The sequence below is a fragment of the Cherax quadricarinatus genome, chromosome 3 (assembly GCF_038502225.1).
Source record: "Cherax quadricarinatus isolate ZL_2023a chromosome 3, ASM3850222v1, whole genome shotgun sequence".
NCBI lineage: Eukaryota > Metazoa > Arthropoda > Malacostraca > Decapoda > Parastacidae > Cherax > Cherax quadricarinatus.
The window spans coordinates 4,607,578-4,622,286 of NC_091294.1; the positions used below are offsets into that span (position 1 = coordinate 4,607,578).

Below are 14,709 nucleotides of genomic sequence, written 5' to 3' on the forward strand. Positions count from 1 at the left end.
TTTACCGTTTTGTCTAAAGAAATATAGAATAAAACAATGAAAAGTGGATGACAGTGAGAACACAACATCAAAAGGGAGAGAGTATACAAGTACAGTATTGGTAAATACTGCAACTTACCCATGATGAAGGCAATGATAAAGAAGGTAACACCAAGGAACACAGCTACACCAGTAATGATGTGGATGAAATGGCTGATCTCTTTGGCAATAGGGGTCTCACCGGTTTCCAAACCAGAAGCCAATCCAGCAATGCGGCCCATGACTGTATTGTCGCCAATGTTGATCACAATGCCTCTGGCAGTACCTATAATACAGTATATATTGTACAGGAAGATCATTCAAAACTGGCAAATTCTAATCAGAGTCAGATAATTAAACAAATACTCACCTTCTACAGCATTGGTGGAGAAGAAAGCAAGGTTCTTGGTCTCTAAGGGGTTCTCCGAGGTAAATTCAGGAGAACGACTTTGTGGTTCAGATTCTCCAGTTAGTGAAGAGTTGTCCACCTGTATATAGAATATTATAATAGAATAAGAAAAATTGTCAAAATTGTCAAAGAGGGATGTCTGAATGTGCCTGGATGATAAGAAAGAGATGATTGTGGATGTTATGAATTTTAGCTGGATTTCCTGGCTTTAAGTGAAACAAAGTTGAAGGGGGTGGGAGAGTTTCAGTGGAGAGGAATAAATGGGATTAAGGTCAGGGGTTTCAAACAGAGTTAGAGCTAAAGAAGGAGTAGCAATAATGTTGAAGGATAAGCTATGGCAGGAAAAGAGGGACTATAAATGTATTAATTCAAGGATTATGTGGAGTAAAATAAAGGTTGGACGTGAAAAGTGGGTTATAGTAAACGTATATGCACCTGGAGAAGAAAGAAGTGTAGAGGAGAGAGAGAGATTTTGGGAAATGTTGAATGAATGCATGGGGTGTTTTGAACCAAGTATGAGAGTACTTGTGGTTGGGGATTTCAATGCTAAAGTGAGTAAAAATGTTGTGGAGGTAGTAGTAGGTAAATTTGGGGTGCCAGGGGTAAATGAAAATGGGGAGCCTTTAATTAAGCTATGTGTAGAAAGAGGTTTGGTAATAAGTAATACATATTTTATGAAAAAGAGGATAAATAAATATACAAGGTATGATATAACACGTAATGAAAGTAGTTTATTAGATTATGTATTGGTGGATAAAAGGTTAATGGGTGGGCTCCAGGATGTACACGTTTATAGAGGGGCAACTGATATATCGGATCATTATTTAGTTGTAGCTACAGTTAGAGTAAGAGGTAGATGGGACAAGAGGAAAATGACAACAAGTAAGAGGGAGGTGAAAGTGTATAGCTAAGGGAGGAGGAAGTTCGGGTGAGATATAAGCAACTATTAGCAGAAAGGTGGGCTAGTGTATGAGTAGTGGGGGGGGGGGGGGTTGAAGAGGGTTAGAATAGTTTTAAAAATGCAGTATTAGAATATGGGGGCAGAAGTTTGTGGTTATAGGAGGGTGGGTGCAGGAAGAAAGAGGAGTGACTGGTGGAATGATGAAGTAAAGGGTGTGATAAAAGAGAAAATGGTAGCTTATGAAAGGTTTTCACAAAGCAGAAGTGTTTTACGAACAGTAGAGTATGTGGAGAGTAAAAGAAAGGTGAAGAGAGTGGTGAGAGAGTGCAAAAGGAGAGCAGGTGATAAGAGTGAGAGAGGCACTGTCAAGAAATTTTAATGAAAATAAGAAAAAATTTTGGAGCGAGTTAAACAAGTTAAGAAAGCCTAGGGAACGAATGGATATATTAAAAACAGAGTAGGGGAGTTAGTAGATGGGGAGACAGGGGTATTGGGTAGACGGCGAGAATATTTTGAGGAACTTTTAAATGTCGACGAAGAAAGGGAGGCGGTAATTTCATGCACTGGCCAGGGAGGTATACCATCTTTTAGGAGTGAAGAGCAGGATGTGAGTGTGGGGGAGGTACGTGAGGCATTACGTAGAATGAAAGGGGGTAAAGCAGCTAGAACTGACAGGATCATGACAGAAATGTTAAAAGCAGGGGGGGATATAGTGTTGGAGTGGTTGGTATTTTTGTTCAATAAATGTATGAAAGAGAGGAAGGTACCTAGGGATTGGCATAGAGCATGTATAGTCCCTTTATATAAAGGGAAGGGGGACAAAAGAGACTGTAAAAATTATAGAGGAATAAGTTTACTGAGTATACCAGGAAAAGTGTACGGTAGGGTTATTAATGAAAGAATTAGAGGTAAGACAGAATGTAGGATTGCGGATGAGCAAGGAGGTTTCAGAGTGGGTAGGGGATGTGTAGATCAAGTGTTTACCTTGAAGCATATATGTGAACAGTATTTAGATAAAGGTAGGGAAGTTTTTATTGCATTTATGGATTTAGAAAAGGCATATGATAGAGTGGAGCAATGTGGCAGATGTTACAAGTATACGGAATAGGTGGTAAGTTACTAAATGCTGTAAAGAGTTTATATGAGGAAAGTGAGGCTCAGGTTAGGGTGTGTAAAAGAGAGGGAGACTACTTCCCAGTAAAAGTAGGTCTTAGACAGGGATGTGTAATGTCATCATGGTTGTTTAATATATTTATAGATGGGGTTGTAAAAGAAGTAAATGCTAGGGTGTTCGGTAGAGGGGTGGGATTAAATTATGAGGAATCAAATACAAAATGGGAATTGACACAGTTACTTTTTGCTGATGATACTGTGCTTATGGGAGATTCTAAAGAAAAATTGCAAACGTTAGTAGACGAGTTTGGAAGTGTGTGTAAAGGTAGAAAGTTGAAAGTGAACATAGAGAAGAGTAAGGTGATGAGGGTATCAAATGATTTAGATAGAGAAAAACTGGATATCAAATTGGGGAAGAGAAGTATGGAAGAAGTGAATGTTTTCAGATATTTGGGAGTTGACGTGTCAGTGGATGGATTTATGAAGGATGAGGTTAATCACAGAATTGATGAAGGAGAAAAGGCGAGAGGTGCATTGAGGTACACGTGGAGACAAAAAATGTTATCTATGGAGGCAAAGAAGGGAATGTATGAAAGTACAGTAGTACCAACACTCTTATATGGGTGTGAAGCTTGGGTTGTAAATGCTGCAGCGAGGAGGCAGTTGGAGGCAGTGGAGATGTCCTGTCTAAGGGCAATGGGTGGTGTGAATATTATGCAGAAAATTCGGAGTGTGGAAATTAGGAGAAGGTGTGGAGTTAATAAAAGTATTAGTCAGAGGGCTGAAGAGGGGTTGTTGAGGTGGTTTGGTCATTTAGAGAGAATGGATCAAAGCAGGGTAATATTTAGTGAAGGGATTCAGGGAAACCGGTTATTTTTATATAGCTGGACTTGAGTCCTGGAAATTGGAAGTACAATGCCTGCACTTTAAAGGAGGGGTTTGGGATATTGGCATTTTGGAAGGATATGTTGTGTATCTTTGTACGTATATGCTTCTAAACTGTTGTATTCTGAACGCCTCTACAAAAACAGTGATTATGTGTGAGGTGAAAGTGTTGAATGATGATGAAATATTTTCTTTTTGGGGATTTTCTTTCTTTTTTTGGGTCACGCTGCCTCGGTGGGAGGCGGCCGACTTGTTAAAAAAAAAAAATTACACAGCTCATTTGAGGCTAAAGGGGAAAAACGAATTGAAAATATAGATACAATCCAATAATAAAGTAGAAAGTACTTGCAAATTACAAAAACTAACCTTAAATCCCCTGGCTTCAATGACACGGACATCAGCAGGAATGCGGTCACCAAACTTCACCTCAATGATGTCTCCTATGCAAAGCTCCTCGGCCTGAACATTCTGCTTTTCTCCTTCACGTACCACAATAGCATACTAAAAGGAGGAAAACATGTCACTATGGTATTCCACTCCTTCTTATTAAACTATTAATTTATATCAATTTACAATATTAAAAAATATTAACTGAAAACTTATCACTTAAAATGTCTATGAATTCATATATGCAAATACAAGTGTTCTAGATATTAGTTAGTACATAATATTGTCAGTGTTGAGCTACAAAGATGTTTGTTGTGTAAATTGTTGCATTTTTATCAGTGAGACAAATGAGATGCTTTCTGGTATATTACTGTAAATACTTGTACACATAGTCCAACATGCAGCATAGCCAAAGCAAGACAAAATACTACAGTACAGGTTTTTCAACAACAAGTCTTCTGCTCAACTTACCATGTTTCTGCAGAATACCAGTCAGGGTCTTGAAGGATGACTAACTCTTGAAAACTTACCATCAACTACTAAGCAAATTACTTCAAAATTTACTCTGTATAAATCTAACTGTATCTATGTATGTATTTTATTTACCAATATTACATTTATGTTGAGTATGATATCTACCTTCTTAACTTTATACAATATTATATTTCCTGGTTAAAAGAAACTTTTGTAATTTGACTTGGCTTGCAAAACAACAATAAAACATGAGAACAAGACAAATTTTTGAAGCGAGATTAACAAATTTAAAAACATGTCTCACATTTTCTCCAGAAGTGTGAGAAAAACTCCTTCCATACAATGTGGCTAGTTTGCTAAAACATTCTACCACTGAAACATTCTACTATTTTGTGAAGATTTTAATGTCCTACACACTGTCAATAACTGACTGACTAATGATCAGCAGTTGCTTCATGCTTGTCCTTTGTGGCCAAGATTGAGGTTGCTTTGGCCATCAGAGCAACCTCTGACTAACCAATGTTAATCAAGTAGTAGTGGTAGTGCAGGTGCATAAGAACTAATGCAATAATGAAACCTAGTTAAGAATTCCTAAACATTCTAAACACAGGCTGAGCTCCAACCTGCATCTACATTTGAATCTAATTTGCAATGAACTAATCTGTAAGTGGGAATAACCACCATGCTCTGTTATCTAGTATAAAATTTAAGACACCCAAGTCAACAGAATTCGATGGAATATCAAAAGGAATATCACAAGTCACTGACAAATCTTTAATGGGTAAAGTGCCATACAACTGGAAGGTAGCAAACTTAATACTGATTACTTATAAAAGAGAGACTTCAGACCAGTGCTCTTGAGTAACATGTAAAGAGCTGAATAAAATTAAGAGAAAAAAAAGCCTTGCTGAAAATCCAGAAAGCCCTAAATTCTACTGAAGGTCTAGACAGGCAACATTACAAACTGTACTAATAAAACCCACTGATATACCCACCACTTCAAAAATTGGCAACATAGAAATTACAATAAACTATGAGCTGATACCATTGAACTTGCATCCAAATCTTTCAACTTATGTCAAAAAAGTAAAATGATGAATACCTGAAATATCTGACACAACCCAGCACCATGCAAGTATAGAATAGGAAGTTTAGGCCACCTTTTGTTTTTAACTAATAGATCACTAAAACTGTCTTGAATAATTCTACAAGTAAAGAAAAAGAACTCAAAGCTTTTCAACAATCTCCTTTCAAGAGGTAACTTTGTATATTCCATTTAACTGTTCACAATAGTAAAGTTGTGGTGACTAGGTTGAACTGTGCTGCAAATACAAACAGCTTAATTATTTCTATGAACATTAAAGATGTAGAATAAAAGAAATAATCAACAAATAAAATGTATATGCTGATGATAATGTGCTTTAGGGAGATTCTGAAGAGAAGTTGCAAGGGTTTGGGAAGGTGTGTAAGAGAAGAAAATTGAGAGTAGAGTGGTACCAACACTCTTATATGGGTGTGAAGCATGGGTTGTCAATGTTGCAATGAGGAGGAAGTTGAAGGCAGTGGAGATGTCATGTCTGAGGGTAATGTGTGGTATAATTATACAGAGAATTTGTAGTTTGGAGATTAGGAGGAGGTATGCAGTTACTATAATTATACAAGAGGGCTGAGGAGGGGTTGTTGTAGTAGTTTGGTCATTTAGAGCAGAAAGGATGAGGGTGTATAAATCTGTAGATGAGGAAGGCAGGGTAGGAGTCATCCTGGATAGGACTGAGGGCATAAAGGAAGTTTTGTGTGGGAGGGGCTTGGACATGCAGTATGCATGTGTGAACGTGTTAGATGGGAATGGAGACAAATGGTTTTTGGGACTTGAGCTGTTAGAATGTGACCTATATATTTAGTGAAGAGATTCAGGAAAACTGGTTGGCCAGACCCGAGTCCTGGAGGTGATAAATATAGTGCCTACACTCTTAAGGAGGGGTTTGGGATATTTGCTGTTTGGAGGTACATCTGAACTGTCACTTCTGAGTGCCCCTGACAAGACAGTGATTGTGTAAATTATGGTGAATATATCTTTTTCAGGTTACTCTGCCTCAGTAGATGCCCAGCATGTTAAAAAAAAAAAATAAATAAATAAAAAAATAAATTAAACAAAAGTTTAAAATCATATGAAAACACTGGAACCTCATGATAACAAGAGCAATTTAGTTACTGCAAAAGTTAGAGATCAACACTTTTTTCCCATTGTATAAAACAGATACTTTATAGAAAAAATTTAACGGAACATGTAATTATTTTTTTTTATTATCACACCGGCCGATTCCCACCAAGGCAGGGTGGCCCGAAAAAGAAAAACTTTCACCATCATTCACTCCATCACTGTCTTGCCAGAAGGGTGCTCCACACTACAGTTTTTAAACTGCAACATTAACACCCCTCCTTCAGAGTGCAGGCACTGTACTTCCCATCTCCAGGACTCAAGTCCGGCCTGCCGGTTTCCCTGAATCCCTTCATAAATGTTACTTTGCTCACACTCCAACAGCACGTCAAGTATTAAAAAACCATTTGTCTCCATTCACTCCTATCAAACACGCTCACGCATGCCTGCTGGAAGTCCAAGCCCCTCGCACACAAAACCTCCTTTACCCCCTCCCTCCAACCCTTCCTAGGCCGACCCCTACCCCGCCTTCCTTCCACTACAGACTGATACACTCTTGAAGTCATTCTGTTTCGCTCCATTCTCTCTACATGTCCGAACCACCTCAACAACCCTTCCTCAGCCCTCTGGACAACAGTTTTGGTAATCCCGCACCTCCTCCTAACTTCCAAACTACGAATTCTCTGCATTATATTCACACCACACATTGCCCTCAGACATGACATCTCCACTGCCTCCAGCCTTCTCCTCACTGCAACATTCATCACCCACGCTTCACACCCATATAAGAGCGTAATTAAGTATAAAAATAGAATTTTAAATGTTTTAACACTTTGCTATTCCAATTTAATTTCTGCATGCTGATCTTATATTCACAGATTCGAAAGATCGTGTAAAAATTTTGAGTCTGATAATAAACAATTTAAAAAATTAGCCCGTAAACAGTCCAAACGTATATATACGTTCACTACCACACTGCCCCAACTTTTTTGAGAAAAAAAAAATTGTTGTTTTTTAATAGGAAAAAAAAGAGCATATTGTACCCAGGCATCCCCAATTATTTTAATATGGCGCACAGTGAGTGCTCACACCCATTCTCTCGTGTCTAGGTGACTCAGGCTTATCGTGGCAACGTTAAATGTATGACACATAAAACGTGTATATACGTTAGGGGCACTAGCGGTAAAAACGTATATATACATTTGGACCGTTTGCGGGTTAATTAGGCATATCCAAGTCAACTTCCAAATTTATCCAGATAAATAACAAAAAAAGGCACAATACCGTGACTGGAACGATACACAAATAATCCACACATAGAAGAGAGGAGCTCCACCTTCACCATACTCCCTCCCCACTACTGCCTTCTACCTCCACTACTACCACTACCACCTCCTGGCCTATATATACTCCGTCCTTCTCTCCTTTTCGCTAGTGTAGCTTTGTATATGGTCCAAATCGGACTGAAACGTCATCGTAAGCTCCTTCTCTTTTATGTGCGGGTTATTTGTGTATTATCCAGATAACTTCAGTGGTTATAATTATGGCATTATAAGTAAAATTTACAGTCTTCAGTGCCTCACTGGTTTCTAACAATAAACGAATCCCATTCTAAATTAAGAGGCTAAGAAAACTTTAAAAAAGATTAACTTGGAATATATTAGTTAATTATAACATTTAATGTGAAAAATCATAGAAAAAAAATCCCATATCAAATAATTTTGGAGTAACTGACTCAAGAAATCGTAATGACACGATTACAAACAAACCATAGCCACTGGGCCAGCTAGCTGGCCCAGTGGCTAACGCGACGGTCTGGAGTTTTGAGACTCTCTGACCGAGGGTTAAAATCCCGCCCGTGGTATAGTTAATTTTAGAGTAAGATGTTAAATTTCTGAACAACTAAAAATGGCTAAGGAAAATTAATTAAGGATAAGTCATGCTTCAAATACTGACAAAGAGTGCAATTAGAATCATCCAAACAAGTCCAATACACACAAATACAGAAAATGCTAGTCAAAGGATATTTAAATGAGATATCAAACCATATTTAAAATTTCTTTACAGTCAAGTGACTTATACCAATAAGACAAGAATGTAAGAAATATACTTTTAAGGCTGGAAATTACAAGTTTCTTTGACAAATTAAACAATGTAAAAATGACACTTCTCTAATTTTAAAACATATTTTAAGTTTAGTAAAATAGTGCAGTCAAAGTCTTTGTTGATAATCTAGAGATTAAGACAGACAAGGAAGATCACATAACACTTTTTTTTTTTTGCATGCACCTTAATTTTAAACAGAAAACCAATTCACTGAAACAAGTACAGTAGCTTGATATAATGATGTTTTGGTTGCAGTATGCAGAGTGAAAATTACAGATGATACACAAATCCACATTGACAAATATAAGAGGCAGACAATGACATGTAGCTAGCTGCTACCTTTAATAAAACAATATACTAAAGCTCCATGTATTGTATAATTTGTTTAACGTGTTCAGTATCAGTGTAAGTAGTTAAATTAATATTTACATGCATATACAGTATATTTATATGCATAATGTATGAAAATATATACATGTGTTGTGCCGAATAGGTAAAACTTGCGAGTTTGGCTTAAATAGCAATGCTCTTCTTGCTTAATAAGGTAAGCAAAAATTTGTGCATGCAATAATTTTGCAAAAAATCATTCTGAACCTAACAAAAAAAATACATTTCATTTGTTTGTTTATTATTAAATTATTGTAAACTTATCTAAAATATATTTAGTTGGATTAGGCTAAATTAAATTGCGCTTGTGATAATAAAGTTAGGTAAGTTTTCTAAGGTCCTTATGGTACAAAATTATTAATTTTTACATTAACATAAATGAAAAAATATATCTTTAAATGTATAATAAAAATTTTAGAAAGGATTTAATTTTAAACGAGTCCTTCCTAAATGACCAGTTTTACCTATTCAGAACGACATATGTGTATATATAAAATCACACAAAGATACATATATACACACATTTTATGCACAATTTCTGTATGTATTATATTTAAAATATTAATAACCCAAATTAGTCACCTGAGGAACCATGTTTTTAAATGACTCCATAATTCGGGAACTCTTGTTCTCTTGATAATATGAGAAGACTCCTGTGATGATGACGACAGCTGTGAGTACAATGCCCAGGTACAACTGTAAACAAGCTCTAGAGAATCAGTATACAGTATTCCTTTTAAACTCTACTCGGACCACTTTATCCGAATAAACACAAATCCCGATATATGGTATGGTTCGCTGTGCCAAAAGCAACACCAGGCAATATGACCATTGCTGTCTTGGCTGAGCTAGAAGGCAATGTAATTAAGACATAAAACACTTACATACTTACACTACTTACGGTACTGAAGAAGAGAATACTAATCGTCGACCATCACCTATTTACCATGAGTGTAAGGTAAGCATGCCAAGCTAAAGACAAAATAAAATTTTCTAGCATATATTTCTTATTCCAGCACGACTTTCTTCAATTTTGAGAATAATGCCATGTTTAAAATGTATAGTAGCTGGCAACATCTGACCGAAAACTGATATTGTTACACTTCTGAAAACCTTGCTGGCTAACACCTCACAGCCTTCCTTACCTCAAAACAATGATTGCACATAGGGACATTAAAACATTACCTACATAATGTCAGCACCTCTTCCAATTAGTCTGGTGCAAGATATCCCATTTCATACAGTATTATAGAAAGTTTACCTGTGGCACCATGTTCTTAAATGATTCCATGATAGCAGAGGACTTTGCCTCTTGGTAGTAGGAGAAGATGCCAGTGATAATGACCACACACGCCAGCACTACTCCTAGGTACAACTGCAAAATATTACCCAGTTTATGTTAAATAAGCTAAAACCTTTTTTTTAGCTGACTTATTTTTTATGACTTGACTGTTAGACAAAAAAATAAGCACAAATTGAGATATCTAAAACATTCTGAAGAATAACATACAAATTTAATAATTTTGTATTAATATTTAAAAGTTAAAAAGTTAAACTTAAACCAATGTTAATTGCTTTAAGGTGCAAATGAAAAGAAAGTGTCCAACATTAAGAATTATCTAATCACTGGAGCAACATTAAATCCAGAATTATAATTTTCTGCTCTAATAAAATAGAATATTGTAACTCTTCAGCAACAAAAGTTCCAGATCAATTACAGTGGACCCCCGGTATTCAATGGCATCGGTATCCGATAAATCCGGTATTCGATACATTTTATGCAAAAAAATTTCCTCGCCACACGCGATTCATCCGAGACGTGTGGCCTGAACTGCTCCGTGCGTGCTAGTGTTTACAAGCCAGCCAGTGTGCTCGCATCTAAGCATACATTCGGTACATTCCATATTATCACAGTGTTTTTCGTGTTTGTTTCTGCAAAATAAGTCACCATGGGCCCCAAGAAAGCTTCTAGTGCCAACCCTTCGAGAAAAAGGGTGCTAATGACTATTGAAATGAAGAAAGAGATGATTGCAAAGTACAGTACAAAAGTGGAGTGCGTGTGTCGGAGCTGACCAGGTTGTAAACAAAACCCCAATCAACCATCGCTACTATAGTGGCCAGGAAAACGGCAAACAAGGAAGCTGTTGTTGCAAAAGGTGCAACTTTGTTTTCGAAACAGAGACCGCAAGTGTTAGAAGATGTTGAGAGACTGTTATTGGCGTGGAAAAATGAAAAACAGATAGCAGGAGATAGCATCTCTCAAGCGATCATTTGTGAAAAGGCTAGGAAGTTGCATGAGGATTTAATTGAAAAAATGCCTGCAACTAGTGGTGATGTGAGTGAATTTAAGGCAAGCAAAGGTTGGTTTGAAAGATTTAAGAATCGTAGTGCCATACATAGTGTGATTAGGCATGGTGAGGCTGCCAGTTCAGACCAAAAAGCAGCTGAAAAATATGTGAAGGAATTCAAGGATTACATAGACAGTGAAGAATTGAAACTTGAACAAGTGTTTAATTGTGACAAAACAGGCCTGTTTTGGAAGAAATTGCCAAGCAGGGCCTACATTACTCAGGAGGAAAAGGCACTCCCAGGACATAAGCCTATGAAAGACAGGCTTACTCTTCTGATGTGTGCCAATGCTAGTGGTGATTGCAAAGTGAAGCCTTTATTGGTGTATCACTCAAACTCCCAGAGCGTTCAGGCAAAAGAATGTCCTCAAGGCTAATTTGCGTGTGCTGTGGAGGGCAAACAGTAAGGCATGGGTCACTAGGGACTTTTTCTATGACTGGTTACACCATGTATTTGCCCCCAATGTGAAAAATTACCTAATTGAAAAGAAATTAGACCCTAAATGCCTCCTGGTCATCCTTCAGACTTGGCAGAGCGACTTTCTGGGGACATGAGCTTCATTAAGGTCAAGTTTTTGCCTCCTAATACCACTCCTCTCCTGCAGCCCATGGACCAGCAGGTCATTTCCAACTTCAAGAAACTGTACACAAAAGCTATGTTTCAAAAGTGCTTTGAAGCGACCACAGACACTCGATTGACTCTAAAAGAGTTTTGGAAGGATCACTTTAATATCCTCAATTGTGTAAACCTTATAGGTAAGGCTTGGGAGGGAGTGACTAAGAGGACCTTGAACTCTGCTTGGAAGAAACTCTGGCCAGAATGTGTAGACAAAAGGGATTTTGAAGGGTTTGAGGGTAACCCTGGGAATCGTATGCCAGTTGAGGAAACCATTGTGGCATTGGGGAAGTCCTTGGGGTTGGACATTAGTGGGGAGGATGTGGAAGAGCTGGTGGAGGACAATGACGAACTAACCACTGATGAGCTGCTAGATCATCTTCAACAGCAAGAGGCCAGACCTGAGGAAACTGCTTCGGAGGAGGGGATAGAGAAATTGAGGAAGCTGCCTACTTCACAGATTAAAGAAATGTGTACAAAGTGGACAAAGGTGAAAACCTTTATGGATGACAATCACCCTCATACAGCTATTGCAAGCCATGCTGGTGACTATTACAATGACAATGTTGTGAACCACTTTAGAAAATTCATAAAGGAACGAGAGGTACAGGCCTCTATGGACAGGTATGTTGTGCGACAGAAGTCCAGTGACTCTCAAGCTGATCCTAGTGGCATTAAAAGAAGAAGGGAAGTAACCCCAGAAAAGGACTTGCTACCTCAAGTCCTAATGGAAGGGGATTCCCCTTCTAAACAATATGTTCGACACTCTCCCCTCCTCCCATCCCATCAATCACCACCAGATCTTCATTAAAGGTAAGTGTCATGTATTCTATTGTTAGTAGAGTACTATAAACTGTGCATGTCTTCTTCAGTTTGTGTGCATTAAACTTAATATTTCATGTGGTAACATTTTTTTTTTCACACTTTTGGGTGTCTAGCACGGATTAATTTGATTTCCATTATCTCTTATAGGGAAAATTAATTCGCCTTTCGATAATTTTGACATACGATGAGCTCTCAGGAACAGATTAATATCGTATACCATGGGACCACTGTAGTATTTGCCATCCAGTTTTAAACTGTTATAGTAATGTCTTGCACACCTCCCCCACACTCACATCCTGCTCTTCTTCACTCCTAAAAGATATTATACCTCCCTAGCCAGTGCATGAAATAACTGCCTCCCTGTCTTCATCAATATTTAAAAGTTCCTCAAAATAATCCTGCCATCTAACCAATACCTCCAATTCCCCATCAACTAACTCCCCTACTCTTTTTTAAATGACAAATCCAGTCGTTCCCTAGGCATTCTCAACTTATTTATCTCACTAAAAATTTTTCTTATTTTCTGCAAAATTTCTTGACAGTGCCTCCCCCACTCTATCATCTGCTCTACATTTACACTCTCTCACCACTCTCTTCACCTCTCTTTTACTCTCCATATACTCTACTCTTCTTACAATACTTCTGCCTTGTAAAAATCTCTTATAAGTTACCTTTCTGTTTCATCACACCTTTTACTTCATCAATCCATCAATCACTCCTCTTTCCTCCTGCACTCACCCTCCTATAGCCACAAACTTCTGCCAAACATTTTAATACTGCATTTTTAAAACTATCCCAGCCCTCCCCCATCATTCATACTTGCACTAGTCCACCTTTCTGTTGCTTATATCTCACCCAAACTTCTTCCTCCCTTAGTTTATATACTTTCATCTCTCTCTTACTTGTTGTTGCCATTTTCCTTTTGTCCCATCTACCTCTTACTCTAATTGTAGCTGCAACTAAATAATGGCCCGATGTATCAGTTGCCCCTCTATAAACGTGTACATCCTGAAGCCTACCCATCAACCTTTCATCCACCAACAAACTACTTTCATTATGTGTTATATCATACCTTGTATATTTATTAATCCTCTTCTTCATAAAATAAGTAATACTTATTACCAAACCTCTTTTTTACACATAGCTCAATTAAAGGCTCCCCATTTTCATTTACCCTTGGCACCCCAAATTTACCTACTACTCCCTCCACAACATTTTTACCAACTTTAGCACTGAGATCCCCCACTCTCTTCTCCAGGTGCATAAACACTTACTATAACCCCCTTTTCACATCCAACCCTTATTTTACACCACATAATCCTTGATTTTAAACATTTATATTCCCTCTTCCTGCCATAACTTATCCTTCAACATTATTGCTACTCCTTCTTTAGCTCAAACTCTATTTGAAACCCCTGACCTAATCCCATTTATTTCTCTGAACTGAATCTCTCCCACCCCCTTCACCTTTGTTTCGCTTAAAACCAGAACATCCACCTTCTTCTCATTCATAACACCCACAATCATCTCTTTCTTAAAATATGTGTAGTCTTAATGTCGGATGAGAGACAAGTAGTATTTATTTGTAGGAAGTAAGTGTAGGTGTATATATACGTATATACAGTGGACCCCCGGTTTACGATCAGTTCCCAATGCGACCAATTATGTAAGTGTATTTATGTAAGTGCGTTTGTATGTGTATGTTTGGGGGTCTGAAATGGACTAATCTAATTTACAACATTCCTTATGGGAACAAATTCGGTCAGTACTGGCACCTGAACATACTTATGGAATGAAATAATATCGTAAACCGGGGGTCCACTGTGTGTGTGTGTGTGTGTGTGTGTGTGTGTGTGTGTGTGTGTGTGTGTGTGTATACTCACCTAATTGTGGTTGCAGGGGTGGTGTTTGTGTGTGTGTGTGTGTGTGTATGTGTGTGTGTGTGTGTGTATATATATATATATATATATATATATATATATATATATATATATATATATATATATATATATATATATATATATATATATATATGTATATATATATGTTATACATATATACAGTGGACCCCCGGTTAACGAT

General features: G+C 37.5%; 1 protein-coding gene across 10 annotated transcripts in view; it reads right to left on the bottom strand.

The window, feature by feature from the left end:
- Atpalpha (sodium/potassium-transporting ATPase subunit alpha) overlaps positions 1 to 14,709 on the bottom strand; it is a 1,033,168-nt gene that overhangs the window by 46,495 nt on the left and 971,964 nt on the right. For 9 of the 10 annotated variants that reach the window (XM_070090026.1, XM_070090001.1, XM_070089989.1 and 6 more), the window contains 4 exons: positions 9,421 to 9,534; positions 3,693 to 3,827; positions 389 to 506; positions 119 to 304 (listed from right to left, as the gene is read on the bottom strand). In XM_070090026.1, the coding sequence (XP_069946127.1) occupies positions 119 to 304; positions 389 to 506; positions 3,693 to 3,827; positions 9,421 to 9,534 (553 nt within the window). Of the gene's footprint in view, positions 1 to 118; positions 305 to 388; positions 507 to 3,692; positions 3,828 to 9,420; positions 9,535 to 10,099; positions 10,214 to 14,709 lie in introns of all 10 variants that reach the window. The other variant, XM_070089993.1, reaches the window with a different exon arrangement.